A 16,051-nucleotide genomic window follows, 5' to 3' on the forward strand; every position below is an offset into this window, starting at 1 on the left:
CCAGAGCTTCTGGTGGAGGTGGTGGGTCGCACAGCATCCCGTCCTGTCTGTGACACGGGGCCCATCGGTGACACGGGGCAGTGGGACTGTGGAGGGGCAAGCTGGGGCCCACAGAGCCTGCGCAGCAGTGTTATTTCCCAGCCCAGACTCCACCCAAGGAAGCCTCTGGCTTTGAGCAGGATTTGGCCAGACAGAGGCATGCAGGAGACAGGAGCTCGGGCCGGGGCGGGGTGGGGCGGGGGTGGGGGGTGGGGGGCTGTCTCTCCACCACGCAGACCCTCTGAATGTTCCCAGCTTTCCCACCCTTGGAACTGACTGCACAGCCCCGGGATGCAGAATAGCCCGGTTCTGACCCAGCTCTTCCCTCCAGCCAGAAGCCCACCCCTGGCTGGAGCCTGGCACAGAGGCTCTGCACTGGGAATCTTCCCCCCAGCATGCAGACCCCAAATTCACTTGAAAATGGTTTGCCAGTGTTAGCCAATGCTTTAATAAAGAAACAACATACAGAGAGCAGCTGTCCCAGCACACACACACACACCTGGCTCCCGCCCAGGTCCTCAGGCCCCCGTGCTCTCCCCTCACTGTGGTCACTCAGGCACAGCCCGTCCTGACCTCCCCCCAAGGGATCTGGCCTCCATCCTGCAGACACATCCAGTTCCCTCTGCTCCCCCAGGCAGGAGGCTCGCTGCCATCCTGTTCAGTGACTCAGCTTGGGGCTGGGAGGCTGAATGCTCGCTTCTTCTTTGTCTTCCCCAAAGACTCCGTGCCCTCCGGGAGGAGCTTCCCCAGGAGCCCACTCACTCCCCTCTCCCCGGGGCTCTGGGCACGGCCAGCATCCTGCATCCTCTGGGACTGCCTCCCCAGGCCAGTGCGGTGTGAGGAGTGAACCTTCGAGGATCTGCCTTCATTCCAAGGATGTGGGGACGGGCTGGGGCACTCCAGGGTGTGTTGGGGCTCAGAGCTAGATTCTGCAAGACACAGAGGACCAGGATCCCGGCTTGTCGTCCTGAAGGTCAACGTGACACCGCAGGGGGTCAGGCCTCGGGGCTCTGCCACGGGCGTGTGGGTTCAGATCCCCAGCCACTACGTGCTCCCCCGCTTCGGGCAAAGTTCTTCCCTGGCCCCGTGGGGAACCGTAACCTCCCCCAAACGATAGGTGTGCACACGAGCTGGGCACTTGGCAACATTCCTTTCCCGGGTTGAAAGGGCCATTGCTGAACAAAGGTCAATCCCGATTAATTAAAAATGTTTAGGAGTTACTTTTTTTTTTAACTATTCAAAATATAAGATACTATTGGGGACTAACACAATATTGTAAATCAACTATATTCCAATATAAAATAAAAATTAAAAACATAAAAGAAATGTAGGCTAACAATAAAAAAAAAAGGCTAGTTTTCTTATTAACACACATTATTTACTTTACTGGGGAATACCCATGAGAGAACCAGGGTGGCCTTGGGGCACTAGGTGTCCCTCTCTGGGCGTATTTATGAAGGTGCAACTGAGAAGAAGCCTCTTTCTCTCTCATTCAAAATGGGTCGCGAGGTCATTGTGGGAAGCTTAGGTGGGTGGCACGGAGCCCCTCAGGCCAAGAGCTGCTCACCAGTGATCTCATCCACTGCGATGGGCAAACCAAGGCCCCAGGAGGGCCGAAGGTGGAGGTTAAATAACAGAGCTCATGGAGAGCCAGGCGGAGAACCGCGCTGTCCTGACTCCAGCCCACCCCTCTAGAAGGGGACGGGCCCCTTGAGGACTCCCTGAAGGCAGACGGGAGCTGCGTCTCTCGTTCTCCCACCCCCCCCCGACCCCGCACCCGGCCAGCTCGCCCCCCTGTCGGGTAGCGTCTCACCCATGACGATGAGGGTGGCGGTGCTGATGGCCTGGCCCAGTGTGTTCTCGGCCACCGCCTTGTACTTGCCACCGTCCTCGGCCGAGACGCTGGGGATGACCAGGGAGCACACGCCCAGCAGGTCGGTGCTGTACACGGCGGGGTCGCCTGCCAGGCTCTGGTCGTTCTTGAACCAGGTGACGCGGGGCCGCGGCCAGCCCCGCACGGCGCAGGTCATGCAGCACTCAGAACCCAGGGGCAGCAGGTGGGTCCGCAGGCCCACCAGGAAGCGGGGCTTCTGTCTCAGGTCGGGCTCCTGGTAGCTGGGAGCCTTCACCGTGACCCTGTCTGCGGTGGAAACTGGCAGGCGAGGAGGGTCAGAAAGAGAGAAGGGCTGCAGCGAGTCCCAAGCCCCTGGTGAACTCGGGCACTGCCTGGACCTTCCTGCCTTGTCTCACCTGCAAACTTGGCCCCAAGGCTGCTCTACTCATTTTTTATCCTTTTCTTAAGATAATTTTTGGACTTTTTTTTTCTGTACTACAAGCTAACACACGCTCCGTGTGGACAAATTGGAACATACAAGAAATCCAAAGGAGAAGGAATAAAAACCAAGCACAACCAATTACCTACCGATGACCGCAGCTAGCATCTTGGTGTGGAACCTTTCAGACATTTTTCTACTTTAGAAACTCGTGAAAGTGAGAGAACGAGCATCTGATTTCACGGTCTGCTTTTTCTGGCAAGTGCTTTGAAGGTTCGCATCTATTTGACTGTAAAAGACTCTGTTTTCGGAGAACCACTGGCCTCTGTCTACCTTTTCGCCTGTCACTGACTCGAGAGGCCACCCAAGACCCGCAGACAGCTCCGCTCCTCGCGTTCTCCCCGCGGAAGAAGCGGGACCCACCCTGAATCGCAGACGCGGAGGACCCGGGTGCCGGTGGGCGGGGCGGGAGGTGGGAAGAGCGATGGACCGGCGGCTGTCCTCGCCCTCCCAGCCTCCGTCCCCGCCGCTGTCCGCGCGGAGCTCACCTGGCGGCTGCCGCGGGACGACCCAGGGCTGGCGCGTGTCCGAGGGCTCGCTGGCGCCCAGCTCGTTCTTGGCCACCACGCGGAAGTGGTACTCGTGGCCCGGGAGGACGCCCACCAGGGTGAAGCGGCAGGTGTGCAGGCGCTCGGCCGCGGGGCGCCAGGGCGCGTGCGGGGAGGAGCGCGTCAGCACCGTGTAGTGCAGCGGGGCGGCCCTCCCGTCGGCCTCGTCCGGGGACGGCACCCACTCGACGATCACTGAGCCCAGCGTGCCCTCCCGCAGGAGGATGGGCCCCGGGGCCCGTGGGCGCGCTGCGGGGACAGAGGGGTCAGGCTGGAGCCGGAAGTGCCCACCTGGCCCTGCCCAGGGCCCTGAGTCTTTCCAGGTCCCCAGGACCTGCCCGTGGTCCCCACTTCTTCCAGGGCCCTGGAGACACGGTCTCGCCAGGCAGGGGGCTGGAGCCAGAGAGAACTGGGCCAGTTCTGCAGTTACTGCTAGAGGGTGGGAAACCTCCAAAAAGACTCATTTTAATTCACTTTGTCTTGTAAGTAAAATGACACAGGAACAGAATGGGGGCTTCCATAAGACCAAGTTACAGAGCTCTCGCTGTTAGTTGCCCATCATTTCTGTGTTTCAGAAACCCCTCCGGGGCTGGGGCTGGGGGAGACCACCTTTATCCCAGGGGAGGACCATAGACAATTCTTGCCACCGCTCTTTGGAGTGATGTGATGGTGGTGACTGTCTCCGCTCACTGACCCGAAATGAGGGACAACAGAGGTCCGGGGAGGGCTGTGCTCAACTGTCCCCAACCCCCCCCCCCCCGCCCGGAGAGAAGGACAGTGATACCCCCCTCCCCGGCCCCTCCTCCTTTCTCCCTTGGGGCGCATAAGAAGGGTCAGGGTGTGGTCACGGGCACACCCAGGCGGGTGGAATCCCGCAGACCTGTGACCAGGCCCTGGGGAGCGGCCCAGCCGTGTCCAGCCGCAGCCCCGGCCTGCCTCACCTGCCACCCTGAGGCGGAAGCTATAGGTGGCCTCCTCCCCCCGCGGACCCCTCAGCACCACAGTGTAGAGGCCGCTGTCAGCGAGGCTGGCCGCGGGGACCAGGAGCTGGGTGAGGCCATCCTTGACGGAGGTCACACTTCTTTTAGGCAAGGGCAAGCCATCCTTTAGCCAGGTCACGTCCGGCATGGAGGCGGCCTGGGACGCAGAGGAAGGAGAGGTGAGAGGGGAGTTTCGTGGAAGCGATGGCTTTGAGCTGGGCTGAAGTGTAAGTGTGAGAAGAGCATCCTGAGGGGAGCATCTGGGTAGAGCCATGGGGGGAGCAGGGGTGGGGGGAAAGGAGAGGAGGCTGCAAAGGGGGGTTTGCAAACACGTTAAGGGCCCCGCACATCACCCATACAGACACCTGCGTCTCATTCTGTGAGCCACGAACCGCTGCTGTAAGGTTTAACCGGGAATTAGATCTGGCTTCACGGGGCTGGGGGAGCGAGGGCGGGCGGAAGTGGGGAGGACTCGTGGGAGGGGAGTGCTGACCACCCTGGTGCCCAGGCTGGGGTGCCAAGGGGGGAGTATGACTTGGGGGTCCCTGCAATAGTCCAGGAGGGAGAGTATGGTGGCCTGACCCTGACCAGGGTGGGGGGACCCGTCCAGCTGCCTGATGGCTGCACCACCAACTCCCATGAGACCCTCAGCTCTGGGCGTCAGAGGCACCTGGGGATGCTAACGGTGACCTACCTCACAGGCTTGTCTGGGGACCCAAGAAGATAACGATACGAACGGGGCCCAACACAGAGCAAACACTTGGTGTGTCTTAAATACTTTTGTCATCATTACCATCGTCATGATTATGGTCTAATAGTTAAGAACATGTAATTTAGAGTTAGATCTGGGTTTGGGTCTGACTCCACCACCTATGCGTTTCCCACGCAGATGATGATGATTTTAACAACAACAACAACAATAATAATACTGGGCACTTGCCATGTGCCCAGCACTATTTATGTCCTTTCAAGTATTAATTCCTTGAATCCTCAGAACAACCCTTTGAGATAAGTTACTATGAATACCCTCTCTTGACATGAGGACGTCGGAACACAGAGAGGTTAAGTTATGCGTCCAAAGTCAAACAGCTAGTGAGCCATGAGGTCAGAATTTGAATCCAGCCACCTGTGCTTCTAACCACACTGGCTGCTGTACTACACGTACAAACGCAGGCTACGTACTCTCACAGCAGACATTCTGAAGTCAAGGGGCATCACCCCGCTGCAGGGAACCCTTCCCAGACTAAGGAGGTGGCGAAGTGGGTGGGGGGAGGGGACGGGGCGAGGGTTTAGAGGTGCAGTACCGAAAGTCACCACCAGAGAGCGTCGTGGACAGGAGCAGAGTGGCCACCCAGCTTCCAGGGGAGGGCTGTCCTTGCCAGGAGGACCCTCCCCTCCCCTCCCCTCCCCTCCCGTCCCCTTCTCTTTGCGGCCTGATTTCCAGCACAAGCGCAGGTCCCTGACGAGGGGCCAGAAAGGAGCCGGGAAGAAAGGAGGCCCACAGGGCTGAGACTGCCTGCTGCAGCCCACTAGATGTGCTCACCTCAAAGTGGACAGGCACACGAACTGTGTCCCCAGCTCTGACCGTCAGCGAGTCCTTCGTGCTGGCGTCCATGAGGAACTTGGGACAGACTGGAACACACGGGATGGCCTGTCACCTCCCTCTGCATTTGGGCCCCAGCCCTGGTCACCAACCAGGCAGGGCTGCAGGGGGACTAGACGCTAGGCCAGCCCAGTGATGCTGAAACCCCCACTGGACATTGGACAGGGGGCCCTGCAGGAACTGGAGAGGGGGCCGGGGGGGAATCCTGGGGGGAGCCGCAGGGCTGGGGAAGGGGGGAGAGGGATGGGGGCTGAGAAAGGGAAGCCGTCAGGGGCAGCCTTAGGGTCAGGCTGGAACGGAGGGGGATGGTGAGAAACTAGCCCAGCTCTTGTGTTTTGCAGATGAAACAACTACCCATCTGAGGCAGGAAGTGGCCCCAGAGCCCGGGATTTGGGGCAGAGCCAGGACGGGCTCTGGGTTGTGGCCAGACCCAGGGTGATTTTCTTTGTGTGTCTCCCTTATCGTCACAAGGACAGCTGGGGTCTGTTGGGATGGCCCAGTGTCAGCTTGGGCCAAAGACAGGTCAGCTGCTCCAGCAGTTAACGCCCCCGGGGAAGACAGTCCACCTTCGGGTAACAGGGACGGGGGCATCTTCTGCCCTGACGTGAACTCGGGAGCTGAGAGGCAGCCGGCCTTCTCAGGCCACACTGGGGAGGCAGCAAAGAGTTCTGCAGCGAGCCTGGGCTTTGGGGTCAGTCACCTGGCTGGCACCCGGGCTCTGCCGCACACCAGTGGTACGGCCCAGGGCAGTGGACTGCTGACCTCGGTTTCCTTATCTGTAAATTGGGGATAGTATTGACCTTGTAGGATTTTCACGAGTTACAATGAAAATGCGTGTCTGAAAGGGCCTGCCTAGCCCAGTGCCCTGCTCTTACTAGGCGCCCAAGACGTGACACTTCACTAAGGTGGGGGTGAGGTGGGGGTCCCGGCTCAGCTAGCTCATGGGTGCAACTCAGAGGCCCTCCCCAGGAAGGGCCTGGGCTGGAGAAGGGAGGTGGACTCACCACTGACGGGCATGGCTTGCACCACCGTGTCCAGGGCAGTGGGCGGGCCTCGGCCCCCGTCATTCACGGCTGTCACCCGCACGAAGTAGCCCTCCCGAGGCCGCAGCCCCTTGATCGTGTAGGTAGTGCCCGGCACGGTGCCTGCGTGGCACGGACTCCACTGCGGGCTGGCTGAGTCGCCCAGCTCTACCACGTAGCCCAGCGCTTCGTCCCCATCCTGGGGGTCCGGTTGGGCCCAGCTCAGGGTGATGCTGGCGTGCAACGTGTCCGTGACCTGGAGATCCCTCACGGGCCCGGGGGGTCCTGGCCAGGCACCACGGGGTGTCAGGAGCGGCAACACCTCTCCTGAGGGAGGCCCCTCGGTGGCCACTCACTGGTTTCCCACGGGCGGCTGGGGATTGCTTTCACTTAGGGGTCCGCCTCCAGGCTTTGCTAAAGCACCCGCCTGAACCCGAACCCTTACTCTACCCTGGACTCCTCCTCAGTCTGCACCACCCATCCCAGCTCGCCTCCTCCGGGAAGCCTCCCCCGACTCCTTCCACGCACGTGCCAACCTGCCAACCCCCTTCCCCTAACTGTCCTTCCATAATTCCCCCAATCTGCTGTTTTCAACGATGAGTCCTTAGGTTCCAACATCCCTGAAGACTAGAATTCTCTTTTTGTTGTGAGCATTAAGCTCCTAGTCAAGACTGCCTTGGGTACTTAGTCCGTACTTTGTGCTCTTTACCTGTAAAAAGGGAATGATAACAGCACAGGCCCGCCCACCCACGAGGGTTTCAGAACAAAGGTGTGAGGTGTGTAAAGGGCTCTGGAGGCTGCACGACGGTCCAGGGCTCTGGCCTTCAAACCTGGGGAGCCACCTGGGGGCAATCCCTGGGCACCCAGCCCCCCAGACTCCCTGTGTCTCTCCAGGCCCCACGGCCACTTCCCCAGGCCCCGGCTGACACGGAAGGACACCCCTGGCACATCCACAAGGGCCAGGAACGCGCTGCTCCCCCAGGGCTTGTCACCAGCGGGCTCATGAGGGTAAGAGCTCAGGAGAGGCGCAAAGAGCAGCTGTAGGCCGCGGAGGGGTGCTTTGACAGGTGTTTCGTGGAACAGGTATTCTCTGCTTGAATTTGGGAAATTTGGATCAAACAAAGCAGGGCAGGTTTCTCTTCTGTAGGGCTTGGAAATGTCCTAGGCTGCCTGTCGTGGACATGTGGACCACAGGTCATGCTGCTCTAGACCAGAAGTGTCCCAAGGATGCAGCTGGTTCCTGACCCAATGGCAGCCCCCAGCCGGTGGTGATGAGCAGATGCTCGCTGGATGGAGACTTGATGGCGAGGCTCCCCATGACCACCCCCTCCCTGTAGGGCTGCTGTCCCCTCACTGGGGGCTGCTTACAGGATGGGACCAAGTGAGCGGGCTGACCCGGGGAAGCACTCTTCCAGTCCCCACTTCTGGCTCCTGGGCCTGTCTGGTCTCAGTGTAGGGCCGTGAGACTCCAGGGGCCCCTAAGGTTTGCCTCGCCCGCGGGCCTTTCGACCTTTATCCCCCAGCCATCCTGACGTCTCCTTCGGGACTGCCCCGGCCTGCTCATGCCACGGCCACCACCCTCTCCCGGGTTGGCACTCCGCTTACTCATGGGGTCCTGAGCAAAGACGGCATCCGATGGGGGCCCAGGCTCCCCGGGGCCAGAGGGGGCCACGGCTGTGACCCGGAACTCGTACTGACAGCCCTGCCTCAGGTCCAGCACTGTCCACTTCTTCTCTGTGGGAAGCCCACCCACATTAGTCCCGCCTGATGGGGCCGGGCGGTTCCTGGACGAGACCAGCCTGGCCCTACACCTCCCTGCCCCCCAGCCCCCAGCCGGCTCTGACTCGTCCTCTCCAAGGGGAGAAGCGTGCGCTCGGGGTCTCAGGGTCCGAATCCCTGTCTGGTTCTGCCGCTAACGTGCTGGGAAGTCTCGGGCAAATGCCTTCATGGCTCTGGTTCCCTCTGCCTTAGAGCTGCTGTCCTATTTCAGTAAAACGGAACCACTCAGCAGTGTAGGTACAGAAGGTGTCCTCAGTCCATGGCCTTCTTTCCAGAGACGGGAGGCCGAGGCTCCGGGGGGCACAGCCTGGCACCCAGCACAGCCTGCCTGGAGCGCTGAACCCCTCTTTCTCCTACTAGCCTGGGCTCGGGCTTTTCTGAGTTTGTTCTGGGCTCAGAAAGCAGTTTCTTGGAATCTACTCAGGGGGCCGGGACACTTCTCCCCGTCATCATACGGATGAGAAAGCTCACGTTAGAGAGAAACGCGGCGTGAGACTTCTGCTAAACCAGGCTTTGGGCCAGACAGTTCTTTGTTTGGGGACGGGGCGGGGTGGCGGGGGGAGAGCACTGCCCTGTGTGTCGAAGGACATGCCGCAGCATCTCAGTCCCTTCACACGAGAGGCCACCCCCATCTTCCCCCTTCAGTGTGACGACCCCAAATTGCTGGATGTTGCCAAACGCCCCGGGAGGTAAACCACCACCGGCGAGACCGTCATACTAAAGTGATCTGGCTAGATGCTGCTACAGCACCTCGGGCCGGGGGTCCAGGGAGGCTCTGGAGGCCAGGACGATGCAGACCACCGCCAGGCTGCTCACCAGGTACCGGCTGCTGGTTCACTGCCACCCAGGTGTTCCTTCCCTTCTTGCGCTTCTCGATCAGGTAGCCCAGGATGTGGGCACTGCCCGGGCCCCGAGGTGCCGTCCATGACAGAGTGACGCCTTGGCTGGAGGCCGACAGGATGGCTGGCGGGGGAGGGGGCCCGGGCAGAACTGGGGGCAGAGAGGGTGCTGGTCAGTCCGGGGCTGGGAGACGCGCCGGCTCCCGGGGGGTCCTTGTGGAGGAGCGGGCATCTGGGGCCAGCCACATGCTATCCCTTCTTTGGGGTGTCAGGGGTCTGAGCCAGCCCGAAGTTTGGGGGCAAGAGTGGTGGAAACAGAGAAGCACTGTGGCCTGGGGGCTAGACCAGCCCTGAGGCCCTCAGCCCTGAGGCCCTGGGAGATGCTGCAGATGGAGGACGATGCCGGTCCATCCCAGGGGCCTGGGACAGCGGCTCTGCTGGTCCGCCCCCGTCCCGCAGAGCCACAGCTGGAGAAGACCCCGCACATCCTGCTTTGCTGATCTGGCCGCCAGGCCCCACAGGAGCTGGGGTGAGGCTCTCACAGAGCTCTCGAAGGGCCTTGAGACCCCAGGATGTCGGCTGGTGGCCCCCGGTCTCTGGGCACAGTGGGGAGCCCGGCACGTCCCCTCCCTGGCCCCGGGCTGTCCTCTCACCCTCGGGAGCCACCAGCACCTCGTCGGACTCCAGGGCCTCCCCAGGCCCCTCCGCGGTCACGGCCCGCACGCGGAAGCTGTACTTCTTGCCCTGCTCCGCCTCGGCGTCTGTGAAGGTGGTGCTGTCCGCAGGGGGCTCGCCCACCTTCAGCCAAGTGCCGAGGCCGGCCTGCCGCCTCTCCACCACGTAGTGCTGCAGGGCCTGGCCCCCGTCGTCCGTCGGGGGCCGCCAGCAGAGGCAGACGCCAGCCCCGTGGCCGTCCTGCACCTCCAGGGGGCCCTGTGGGGGCTGAGGCTTGTCTGGGGAGGCCCGAGAGGAGAAGGGGGGTCAGAGGGGCCGCAGGGGCGGGGCGCTGGGCTCCTCTATCAGCAGACGAGCCTGCCCGGGGCTGGAGGTCCTGGGCGGGCATCACCTCGCAGCGTCCCTTGTCTCCACCCCCGACATGCACGCCCCCGGAAGGTGACACAGAATGCACCAGCCCCGAGCCCAGATGGGCACGGCCTTCTGCCCACAGGCAGTCCCACCTCACTGGCACGACTCAGCGACACCCCTAGGGCCTGGTGTGTCAGCTGCGGAGACACATGGCCCGGCTCCCCCCAGTCCGAGGAGGGGCGAGGACAGCTAGGGGTAGCTTTGGGTCTTAAATAGCATGCACGTGAGGGTTAATACCAGGGACACCCCCCCAGGGCCCGCCCCGCTGCCAGGGAGGGCTCTGCGGGGCCGGGGACAGGGCTGGGGCCAGGCTGGCACCTAGGACTTGCAGGGTGAGCTCGGCCTGCAGGGAGCCGCCCTTGCTGCTCAGAGCCACGCTGTACCGGCCGCAGTCCTTCCTGCTGGCGCTGGGGAGACACAGCCGCGTGGAGCTGTCCCCCACTGCCACCTGGGCCCCTCTGCCGTCGCCGCCAGCCACCGTGGCCCCGTCCTTGCTCCAGGTGGCCTGGACCGGGAGGCAGCTCTGGAAGGCGACCTTCATGGTCACTGGCTCCCCCGCCTTGACCACCAGCGGCTCCCTCAGCTTCGCCATCATGTCGGGAGCGATGACCGGGGGCTCTGGGGAGAGGACAGGGCACAAGGAGTCAAAGACGGTGGGCACCGGGCACCTGGGGGCGGGGAAGGAAGGGCCCAGAGAGAGCCCCCTCCCCACCTCGTGAGAACGGGCAGGAGGGACCCAGGGGCTTCATCTGCAGCAGGACGGACGGGGCCGGACCTCTCTGAGGACGTGCTGACAGGAATGGGGAGCGTGTGGTTGCTTTTTAAAACCATCCCCTCGACCGAGGGTGAGATCGCCGCGGGCTGCAGGCTGGCGACACGTCCAGACGTTCAGCAGTGGCGTGTGTCGCCGGCCAAGAGCCCGCCTGGCAGGAAAGGGCAGGGCCGGGCCTCACCGAGGACGGTCAGCGTGGCCTCACTCTGCTGGTCGCCGGCTCCAAAGCTGTACCTCCCAGCCTGGGTCCCCTCCGCGCGGGCAATGAGGAGCCTGTGCTCCAGCCCGTCTTGCTCGAAGGCGACTCCGTCCTGGGCGCTGAGCTGGGAACGAGGCCACAGAGGACCGTCACCCACCCCGTCCAGCGCCTCCCACCGCGGGCCAGGGCCTTTTCTAAGGCAACTGCGGGAATGAACTGAACGCTCATCGTGTGCTCGGCTGGAGCCAGTCACCCCCTTCAGTGTCTCATCAACTGTCCACGACCTGGGAAGTGGGCACCGCTGTTAGCCCATTTTACAGGCGCGGAAGCCAGAGGCCACGGCCGCGGTGAGTGGCCGCACTGGGGTCAGCCCGGTCCAGTGGACGCCAAGGCCCTGCTCCAGAGCCCTTGACTACCCCCTGCTGAGATGACAGCTAAAGGGTCGAGGGCCGTTCAGGGAGCCGAGAGCCCGTCCGGCTGGGCCGAGGAGGCAGCCTCCGTACCGGCCTTGAAGGACAGGCAGACTTCCAGAGGTGCCGGGGCAGGACAGCAGTTTGGATGTGGAGGGAGGGCCCGGGACATGTACAGGGAGTGGTGAGTGGGAGACACGCCCACTTAAAAAATCCGGTTTATTCCAAGCCGGTGCGTTGGTATAAGGAAGAGTGAAAAATCTCTCTACGCCTCTCTGCTTCACTCATCCCTCCCCACAAACCGGCCGGTAAGGAGGTGGGGGTGGGGGTACCTTGACTCCATCCTTAAACCAGGCTCCGGGTCCCAGGTCGCTGGTGAGGGTGCAGGAGAGCACAGCAGCCTCCCCGCGCTGCACCTCCAAGTCAGCCAGGCCCTGGGAGAAGTGGCCTGTAGGGCCTGGAGGAACACAGGGGAGTGTGGAGGACGGGCGCCCAGGGATCCCCCTGCCGCCCAGCCTCCCACCGTACCCCGGGAGGCCACACGTCTTGCCAGTGAGGCCAGGCCATCCGGTTTTCTCTGCAGAGCCCAGGCTGGTGCAGGGGATCTGGGGGGCCCTTAAGTCACACAGGGCGACGTCTGGGGCACCCACAGCGAGTTAGTTCAACAAGTCCAGTGCTTTGGACACGGGGCGTCAAGACAGATACCAGGAGGGCTCCGAGCCCCGTGCAGCGCGCATCCCCCCCACACGAGGAGGAAGAGGTGGCCTCCTGAATTGGGAAGAGATCCCTGGAAATGGGGGTCGCTGATAGCAACAAACTCCTGGGTCTGGGAACGGCCCAGGCACCCCAGTGTCCAGGGAGCCCCCCTTGGCTACCGCCTGGAGCCAGGGCGGCTGAGAGGCACTTACCCCGCGCCTCCTGGGAGAAACCGCCGGCGCCAGGCTTGTGTCTGGATCCGGGACTCCGGGTGGCGTCCGTCCTCTGGCCGCAGACGTCTGACCCGCCCTCTTTGCCGGCTTTCCTGCTGCCGGGACGGCTGGGGGCCTTCCCTGGGCATCCCCCGTCCTCTCCCCCAGGCGGTTCCCCCGGGTCTCTGGCCTTATGTGCTCCCCACCTCTTTGCTGCTCCAACCTCGACCCTGGACCACGTCTGAGTCCTGCTCCTGAATGGACCAAGCCTCCTTTCTGACCTGCCTGACTCCTTGGCTGCCCGGCCCTCGTACTCCTTTAGGGCCCCTGGACGTCGGGCCTCCAGGGACCCCTGCTCCCTCAGGAAGCCCCTTCCTCCCCTCTGTCCTGTGCCCAGCTGAGAGCCGGGCCCCTGGGTCCCCTGTGACCTGTCTCCAGAGCCTTTTCTGCCGGAGCGACCATCTGGGCCCTCCCAGGCTCCCTGGTGTCCCGAATCCCCAGGCCTTTGGGCGGAGCCATTCTCCCTCCCAGCAGAAGTCCCCTTACCCGGGACACCTGAGTCCCCTGGGCCGCTAGCCCTGCTTCTTCCAAGACCTGAAGTTTTGCCATCTGGGAACCCTGGGCTTTGCCCCCCACCAGCCTCCTCTCTGCCTGGAGCCCCCTCCCAGCCCCAGGAGGCTTGTGGCCCTTCATGGGTCCCCCCGAAAGTGGCATCTTCCTCCTGCAGGGAGCTTGAAGCCCTGGAGCCTGGGGGCCGGTCCCTGGCACCTGTGCTGTCTTGGCCAGACCCCTGGTCTTCCCAGCCTGGGCCCCAAGCGTGGCTTTCTCCACGCCCACCGGCGGACACTGACACGGATCTGCCTCTTTCCCCGGGCATCTGGCTGCTGTCCAGACCCTGGCCTGTACCTGCTGAGCCCCCCAACCCTGCCCCCATCCTCCCGCCACCCAGCTGCGCAGCCCCGGAGCCCTGAGGTGCCAACGCCCCCTGCCCAGCCGCTGGACCCCTGTCTGCAGCCTTAGCGCCTGACCCCATTTCCCCAGAACCCCCTGAGTCACCCCTATAACCAGCCCTAGCGCCTGACCCCGCCTCCCCAGAACCCCCTGAGCCGCCCCTATAACCAGCCTCACCCCCTGACCCCGTTGCTCCAAGGCCTCCTGAACCGCCTCTAAAGCCTGCCGCACCCCTTGGCTCCATGGCCCCAGGCTCGAGACCCCGCGACGCCCCTCCGTTGGCTGGCGTGCTTCCGGCGGGCAGAGGCCCTGCAGCTCGTGATCCCTGCCCAGGGCCCAGCGCCTCACCAGACTCATCAGAGCCCCGGCTCTCAGAGGCCGGCCCCGCGCGAGGCGCTCGTGCCGGGGGGCCCCGGGTAGCACCCCCAGAGCTGGCTCCGTCTCCAGAGCCCCCGGCACCAAGGCCCCTGGCTCCGTCCGCATCTCGCACTTTGCCCGCTGCCCTCAGAGGCCCTGAAGCCCCAGAGCCATCTTCATGGCCTCCTTCTCCAGAAGCCCCCAGAGCCCCCGGGGCTCTGAAGGCCCCGTAATCCCCAGTCTGACCCCAAGGCCCTAGTCTCCCCGAGCCCCGTGGTCCTGCCCCTGTGGCAGAGGCCCCGAGGCCACCTCGCCCCACGCCATCCCCGCGGCCCATCTCACCTCCGCGTCCTTTCTCCCTGGAGCTCCGTGGCCCATCCCAGAAATCCGGCTCAGACCCCATGGCCCCTGCACCTCTGAACCCATCCGTGTCTCCCAGTGTCCCACCAGGGCCCGAAGGACCTCTAAGCCTGTGGCTTCTGGCCTCCACTCCCCGACCAGAACCCATCAGCCCAGCCACCTGGGTGCCCCCCTCACCCCCTTGCCCCCCACCAGACCCCAGCACTCCAGGCCCACAGTGGGCCCCGGATTTGCTGGGGCTGGACCGTGTGTCATCCCAAGGGCCTGGGCCCTCAGACCCTCTTCTGCCCACCTCTCCTGTTCCCCTCTGCCCGGCTGTCCAGGCTCGGGAATCCTGGGGGCTGCTGGAGCCGTCCTCTGCCTCGCCGAAGGTCCCCGCCGTCTCCAGGCCCTCCCTTCCCCTGAGCCCCTGTGGGCCCCTTTCCCAGCCCCCGGGACGCCCTGGGCCTCCAGGGCTGGTTGTGTAGCCCCTTCCCCCATCCCCAGACCCCCGTGGGCCTCCCTCACCTGCCTCCTGCAGTGAAGACCCAGCTTTGGCTTCAGGACCCCCGGGCCCCACGGGGATGCTCCCGCCACCAGATATCGGTGGCCCCTGGAAGTCCTTGCATTCAGAGGTCTGTCCTGGAGACTCCCCTGACCCCAAGGGGCACCCCCGGTCCCCACGGTCAGCTTCACTACCTTTCCGAGAGCCCCAGGACTCAGGGCCCCCGCCTGCTGTGGAGCTAGAACCTCTTCCTCTGGAAGGCTCCAGGGCCCCAGGAGCTCCCACCCTGCGGCGGCCCCTGGTGTCCCCCAGGTCAGTCCCGCTGCCCTGCGCTGCCCTGGCCGCTCCTCTCCCCCTTTCCCCACTCAGGCCATCCTCTCCCCCCACCTCATCCGGGCTCTGCCCCTGCAAAATCTCCATCCCCTCCCCTTCTGACCGAGACCCCACACGACCAGCCTGGAATCCCTGCGGGGCCCGCTCTCTGGTCCCAGGTCCCAGCTGAGCGTCCCAGGGATGTTCCTGCCTGAGCCTGGGCAGCCAACTCCTGGAATCCTCGCCATGCCCCTTCCCTCCCCCACTGCACCCCAGCCCTCCAGCCTGAGGACGCCGGGACCCAGGCTTCCTGCCTCCTGCCGTCCCAGAGCATCTGTCCCCCTCGCTGTCGCTGCTACGACCTCGCGGTTGCTCCCCTGCGAGGCCCAGCCCTGATTCTAGGCCCTCCCCTGAGCCCCCTGGAAGGCTCCTGTCCCTGCGTCCCTCTCCATGGAGCTGATTTTCACCAAGAGGAGTGGCTCTGCCCCCTTCTTCCAGAAAGCCCTTTCTTGCCAGTCCAGGGCCCCAGGCTGAGTCGGCTGCCCCCTTGCCCCCCATCAAAGTGTAGCTGCGCCCACCCAGGCCACCTCTGTCTGGGCCGGCTGTGAGCCCAGAAGCCAGCCCGGCCCCCTGGAGGGAGCTCCCTGTGGGGTCCTGCTCTCTGGGTCTCCCCCGCTCGCCACGGATGCTTCTGGAATCTTCTGGGCTCTGGGCTCCTTGTACCTGCTGCTGGTGGTCAGTGCTCGTGGTCAGAAGGCTTTTATCCTTCCCAGCTTTGGTGAGAGGTCACGGCCCCAGAGAAAGACAGGAGAAAAGACCTGTGAACTCAGGCCGAGCCACGTCTCGGACCCCAGCGGCTTTGCCTGACCCTCAGTTTCCCCAGCAGGGAAACAAGCCGACCGTCTCCAGAGGAAGCCAGAATGTGGCAGCTCGTTGGTGGATAAATCCCATCATCACTTCCCCCAGTCCTGTATCCGAGGCCACCCCAGTTTGCTAGGTGGTTCAGGAGGAGTTTTAGAGAAAATACAGAAGCCAAAAGCCATTTGCCGTGAGCAAGTGGCTGGTTTAT

The 16,051-nt window shown here is 63.4% G+C and overlaps 1 protein-coding gene across 1 annotated transcript in view; it reads right to left on the reverse strand.

Annotated features, from left to right (window-relative positions):
• Window positions 1-1,586: 1,586 nt before the first annotated feature.
• IGFN1 (immunoglobulin like and fibronectin type III domain containing 1) overlaps window positions 1,587-16,051 on the reverse strand; it is a gene marked incomplete at both ends in the record, with an annotated part of 36,231 nt that continues 21,766 nt past the window's right edge. The window contains 15 exons of the mRNA XM_082667593.1: window positions 1,587-1,621; window positions 1,853-2,179; window positions 2,861-3,169; window positions 3,862-4,057; window positions 5,444-5,532; window positions 6,508-6,810; window positions 8,131-8,259; window positions 9,121-9,294; window positions 9,797-10,096; window positions 10,548-10,847; window positions 11,183-11,324; window positions 11,943-12,067; window positions 12,519-12,659; window positions 14,694-14,819; window positions 15,561-15,755. Of these exons, the coding sequence (XP_082523719.1) occupies window positions 1,587-1,621; window positions 1,853-2,179; window positions 2,861-3,169; window positions 3,862-4,057; window positions 5,444-5,532; window positions 6,508-6,810; window positions 8,131-8,259; window positions 9,121-9,294; window positions 9,797-10,096; window positions 10,548-10,847; window positions 11,183-11,324; window positions 11,943-12,067; window positions 12,519-12,659; window positions 14,694-14,819; window positions 15,561-15,755 (2,891 nt within the window). The remainder of the gene's footprint in view (window positions 1,622-1,852; window positions 2,180-2,860; window positions 3,170-3,861; window positions 4,058-5,443; window positions 5,533-6,507; window positions 6,811-8,130; window positions 8,260-9,120; window positions 9,295-9,796; window positions 10,097-10,547; window positions 10,848-11,182; window positions 11,325-11,942; window positions 12,068-12,518; window positions 12,660-14,693; window positions 14,820-15,560; window positions 15,756-16,051) is intronic.

Source organism: Grampus griseus, assembly GCF_964374135.1.
Source record: "Grampus griseus genome assembly, chromosome: 1".
NCBI lineage: Eukaryota > Metazoa > Chordata > Mammalia > Artiodactyla > Delphinidae > Grampus > Grampus griseus.